Genomic DNA, 5,402 nt, shown 5'->3' with positions numbered 1-5,402 from the left:
ATCATATGACTTGGCTAATTTTGAAACTTGATCAATTAAATTACATGATGGAGTCAACAACCCTAAATGGAAGAATGGCAAGGTGGCAAGTACTGCTTTCAGAGTTTGATATAGTCTATGTGAGTCAAAAGGCTATAAAAGGAAGTGCGATAGCAGAATTTCTGGTTAGTAGAGCTCTAGAAGATTATAAGCCATTGAGCTTTGATTTCCCTAATAAGGAGTTGATGTATGTGGCAACTACTGAAGAACATCCATGGAAGCTGAACTTTGACGGCGCATCCAACGCTGTAGGAAATGAAATTGGGGCAGTCTTGGTATCCCCAAATGGTGATCATTATCCATTTACATGTAAATTGGATTTTGACTGTACGAACAATATGGTCGAGTATGAAGCATGCATCATGGGGATTCTAACGGCCAAAGAGCGAAAAATTTGAACCCTGAAAGTATATGGAGACTCTGCGTTGGTAATTTACCAGCTTAAGGGTGAATGGGAGACAAGGGACCCCAAATTGATTAATTATCGAAAGGTAGTTTTGGAGTTACTTGAGGAGTTTGATAACATCACTTTCAGTTATCTACCATGGGACGAAAATTAGATGGCAGATGCTTTAGGAACACTGGCTTCCATGATTAAAGCAAATAAAAAAGCGGATGTGAGACCAATTCAGATGAGTATTTCTGAGGTCCCAGCTCATTGTTGTAACATTGAAGAAGAGGAAAAAGAGGACCATCCATGGTATCAAGATATATTACAGTATGTGAGAAATTGTGAATATCCTGATCAGACAACTGAGAATGACAAAAGAATCTTGAAGAGGTTAGCCTGCGAATATGTACTAGATGGGGACATCCTTTATAAAAGAAGGAAAGATCAGGTGCTTTTGAGATGTGTCCACGCTGTGGAAGCCAGACAAATCTTAGAAGAAGTACATGAAGGTGTTTGTGGGACACATGCTAATGGCTTTACAATAGCAAGGCAAATCATGAGGTTTGGATACTATTGGTCTACTACGGAAGGAGATTGTATCAGCTATGCCAAGAGTGTCATAAATGCCAGATATATGGGGACAAGATTCATGTACCACCTTCACCTTTGCATGTTATGACTTCTCCATGGCCCTTTTCCATGTGGGGCATGGATGTCATTGGGCCAATATCACCAAAAGCTTCAAATAGGCATCGTTTCATTTTCGTGGTCATTGACTACTTCATGAAATGGGTAGAGGTAGCTTCATATGATAGTGTTACCAAGTCGACAGTAAGTCGATTCTTGAAAAAGGAGATTATTTGTTAGTATAGAATGCCTGAGAGGATCATATCAGACAATGCATTGAACTTGAATAACAGCATGATTGTAGAAGTCTACAGCCAATTCAAGATCAAACATCATAATTCATCTCCATATCACCCAAAAATGAATGGGGCAGTGGAAGCTGCCAACAAAAATATCAAGAAGATAGTGGGGAAAATGACTGAGACCTACAGAGATTGGCATGAGAAATTACCATTTGCACTCTTTGCCTATCGAACGTCCGTCAGAACCTCTACTGGGGCAACTCCTTTGTCGTTGGTTTATGGGATGGATGTAGTGTTACCCATTGAAGTGGAAATACCTTCTCTTTGAATTTTGTCAGAGATAAAGCTGGATGAAGCAGAATGGATTCAATCGCAGTGTGATCAATTGAACTTGATTGAGGAAAAGAGGCTAAGGGCTATTCGTCATGGTCAGATGTATCAGAAGCGAATGATGCGACCTTATGACAAAAAAGTTCGTCCAAGAGAATTTCACGAAGGGGACCTTGTATAGAAAAAGATTCTTCCCATACAGAAGGACTTTAGAGGAAAATGGATGCCGAATTGGGAAGGGCCGTATGTTGTAAAGACGGCTTTCTATGGTGGTGTACTGATTTTGACAGAAATGGATGGGAAGAGTTTACCCAATCCAGTGAATTCAGACTTAGTCAAGAGTTACTTTGTCTAAAGAAAAGGGAAGCCAAGGTGAAAATCTACAAAGGACACTTTGAGACTTCTAAAAAAAAATGGAGAGGCCAAGGTGAAAACCCGCAAAGGGCGCCTTGAGACCAAAGGGATTTTGAGTTGAAAACCCGAAAGGGCAGCTCAAATTTTGAAAAGCATGCAGTGACCTTGCTATACTGGATTTGACAAGAAGTGGAGTGTGTTACATACCGTGGCATCAACAAAGTACTTTGGATCTTCTAAACACATGTTAAACTCAAAACAGTCTTCATGGAGTTTGTATACAGAACCCCAAGCTGTGATATGTAGGGCATCTAATTTTTGTCCTGTTTACTATCTTTGGATTCTTTTTCTTCTCAAAGATATGTTTTCAGATTAATTTCCTTTTGTACTTTTGATGATTTATCTAACTATTCTCAAGATCAAATTATTCGTCTTCTATTATTCATAAAGTGTGTTACATTGAAATAATGATTGATGAACTAAAGTTTTTTTACTAACGAAGTTTTGCATATTACTCTGGAAATCTCTAGATAATACGAGAAACTAAAATAGAACAATTGTTTGAAGAATTCCCATGAGTGAGGGTCGGAGGTACTCGAGAAAATTTCTTCTTCAGTCCAAAGGATGATTGGACAATTCAAACGATTCAATTCTAAGAGAGGATAATCTCCGACAGGTCGTAACATCTGAAGAATGGTATAATAGGACTAATTTGATTCAAAGCATACGAGTAGAATATGATTGATACTTCGAGTAAAATAAAGATGAAACTTTGATGGATGAATGAGTAAAGACGTCCAAAATAGGAGTCATTCTCATAACATTTTGCATCATAATATGTCTAATTAGGAGCATTTGACTCATTTCAATCATGGCATCCGAATCATTAGGCATGAGTACATACGCATTCTACAGGTTATGTCATTTAGGGGACAATGTAGATCACTGATAGCAGATTTGGCATCTCTGTATTGACGGGGAACAAATCGAAGAAGCAGATTTGGGGTTTCTGTATTAGACGGGGAGCAGATCAAAGATAGTAGATCTGACATTTGTGTGTTTACATTGAAGCAGATCGAAGATGACAGATTTGGCGTCTTTGTATTAGATAGGGAGCATATCGAAGATAGCAGATTTGACATTCGTGTGTTTACATCGAAGCAGATCAAAGATGACAGATTTGGCGTCTCTGTATTAGACGGGGAGTAGATCGAAGATAGCAGATGTGACATTCGTTTGATTACATCGAAACAGATCAAAGATAGCAGATCTGACATTCTTGTGTTTACATCGAAGCAGATCGAAGATGACCGATTTGGCGTCTCTGTATTAGACAGGGAGCAGATCGAAGATAGTAGATCTGACATTCGTGTGTTTACATTGAAGCAGATCGAGGATGACAGATTTGGCATCTTCGTATTAGACGGGGAGTAGATCGAAGATAGTAGATCTGACATTCGTGTGTTTACATCGAAGCAGATCGAAGATGATAGATTTGGCGTCTCTATATTAGACGAGGAGCAGATCGAAGATAGCAGATCTGACATTCGTGTGTTTACATCGAAGCAGATCGAAGATGACAGATTTGGTGTCTCCATATTAGACGGGGAGCAGATCAAAGATAGCAGATCTGACATTCATTTGTTTACATCATTTAATTCAGATTAATCATTCTAAATTGCACAAATTATGATCTACATATTTAATGTTCTTTAAACTTGATAAGACAATCTATCGAAGTTGGTAATGTTAGATTTCTTAATGTATTATTTGGATGGCATAATTTCATATATTAAATGATATGATTTAGTCATTTAACGCTAATTCAAAAAATAATTACCATTTAAAGCGATTTTAATTTGTCATTTACATAATCATTACTAATCGAAAAATATTAAGTGTAATTCCAACTTGATCGAATTGGTCATAGAATAATTCTATAGTTAATTTGCTGAATGTAGATTGTTATAAACTAGATGTATAATTCAGTTATGTAGTTAATTATTAAATTGATGAAGATTTAGTTCTTTGTAATGTTTTTTAATTGAATGTGATTATTAATAAAATGTTTCATACTATTAATTAATAAATGCATGATATGTCAAAGTATTAGAATTCATGAATTATGAATCAGATATATTATTTGATGAAATAGTCGTAATATGACTTATGAAATAGTAAGTTTCGATAATCTGTTGATTATGATTGAAGTAGTAATGATTGACTGAATCTATGTTTGAGATTGCTATGATCGATTATATATTAATTTGAGATGATTGAATAGTGTATATTTGATAAATTTGAATATTATTAATAGTTCACATTGATATTGAATGACTGTCGATATGTAGATTACTATGATTTTACACTAATACTGTTTTCATTGAAGATTATGGATTTAGATGTGTGTCATGTATACGAATCAAAGAGTAAGTGTGAGATTATTGATATTGGATAGTATCGTTTCGATAATTGGTAATGATTTAAGAATGCGATGTAAGATTGATTAATGATTTACGATCAATACACTTATGTGATGTTTCGATGGAGTTAATTGATATTTGAATAGTAGAGTTTATAGTGATTTTGAATGATTATATATTTGATTTAGGATTTATCAGATTTATGATAATGATAGATTAAATTCAATTTACAAAGATTATCTAGTGCAGGTAATTATGATATTGAGAAAATTATAGATTTTATGTAATTTATGTTATCTCCAAAATGAGAAGTTAAATGAGTTATGATTGATTTATATTTGCATAATGTTTAAAGATAACACTTGAAGATTTGATAATTTGGATTAGTAAGTGAATTAATTTGAGTTTCAAATTGGTATTGAAATCCGATTAAAATAGATTATGAAATGTTAAATATTGCAATTTGACAGAATATATATATTAGTGATTGGTTTCAATTAGATATTATGAATTTAATTAATGATTTGATTAACAATATCGATATGAATTTTGCCATTCAGTGTTAACAAGGTTTTAGGAATTCGAAGGATAAGTATTTTAATGATTTATCATTTATAGATTAGATTAAAATTTAACTAATTTGATTTTTTGGCAAAATCTATTAAAATATGGTAAAAATGTTATTGTATTATGGTAAGTTAGTTTAAATTGTATAGTATTTGAATAATTTTATATTAATTGTAAATTTTAGGAACTCAATTATATGAGAAATGATTGTTAAGAAAATTTATGCTAAGATTTGTATTAGAGTAATATGTTATGAAAAAATTTAATAGAATTTAGGAATAGATTTTACATCTATTTAATTTCAATGTTGAGAATGTATCCAATTGAAATAGAATGAAATTAAATTGAGTAACACAATGTAATTACCTGCAATTAAGTTTAAAATGATTTAGATATGTAACAAAGTTAATATTTGCTTTAATCACATTA

The 5,402-nt window shown here is 33.5% G+C and overlaps 1 protein-coding gene across 1 annotated transcript; it reads left to right on the top strand.

The window, feature by feature from the left end:
* Positions 1–599: 599 nt before the first annotated feature.
* LOC128293780 (uncharacterized) lies at positions 600–2,289 on the top strand. Its single transcript, XM_053029295.1, has 2 exons — positions 600–939; positions 2,246–2,289. Exons 1-2 carry the CDS (start codon positions 600–602, stop codon positions 2,287–2,289), a joined length of 384 nt encoding a protein of 127 aa, XP_052885255.1.
* Positions 2,290–5,402: the final 3,113 nt, after the last annotated feature.

The sequence above is a fragment of the Gossypium arboreum genome, chromosome 6 (genome assembly GCF_025698485.1).
Source record: "Gossypium arboreum isolate Shixiya-1 chromosome 6, ASM2569848v2, whole genome shotgun sequence".
In the NCBI taxonomy this organism is placed as follows: Eukaryota; Viridiplantae; Streptophyta; class Magnoliopsida; order Malvales; family Malvaceae; genus Gossypium; species Gossypium arboreum.
Note: the sequence above shows the minus strand (reverse complement) of the source record. Positions and strands in the feature narration are given on the sequence as shown.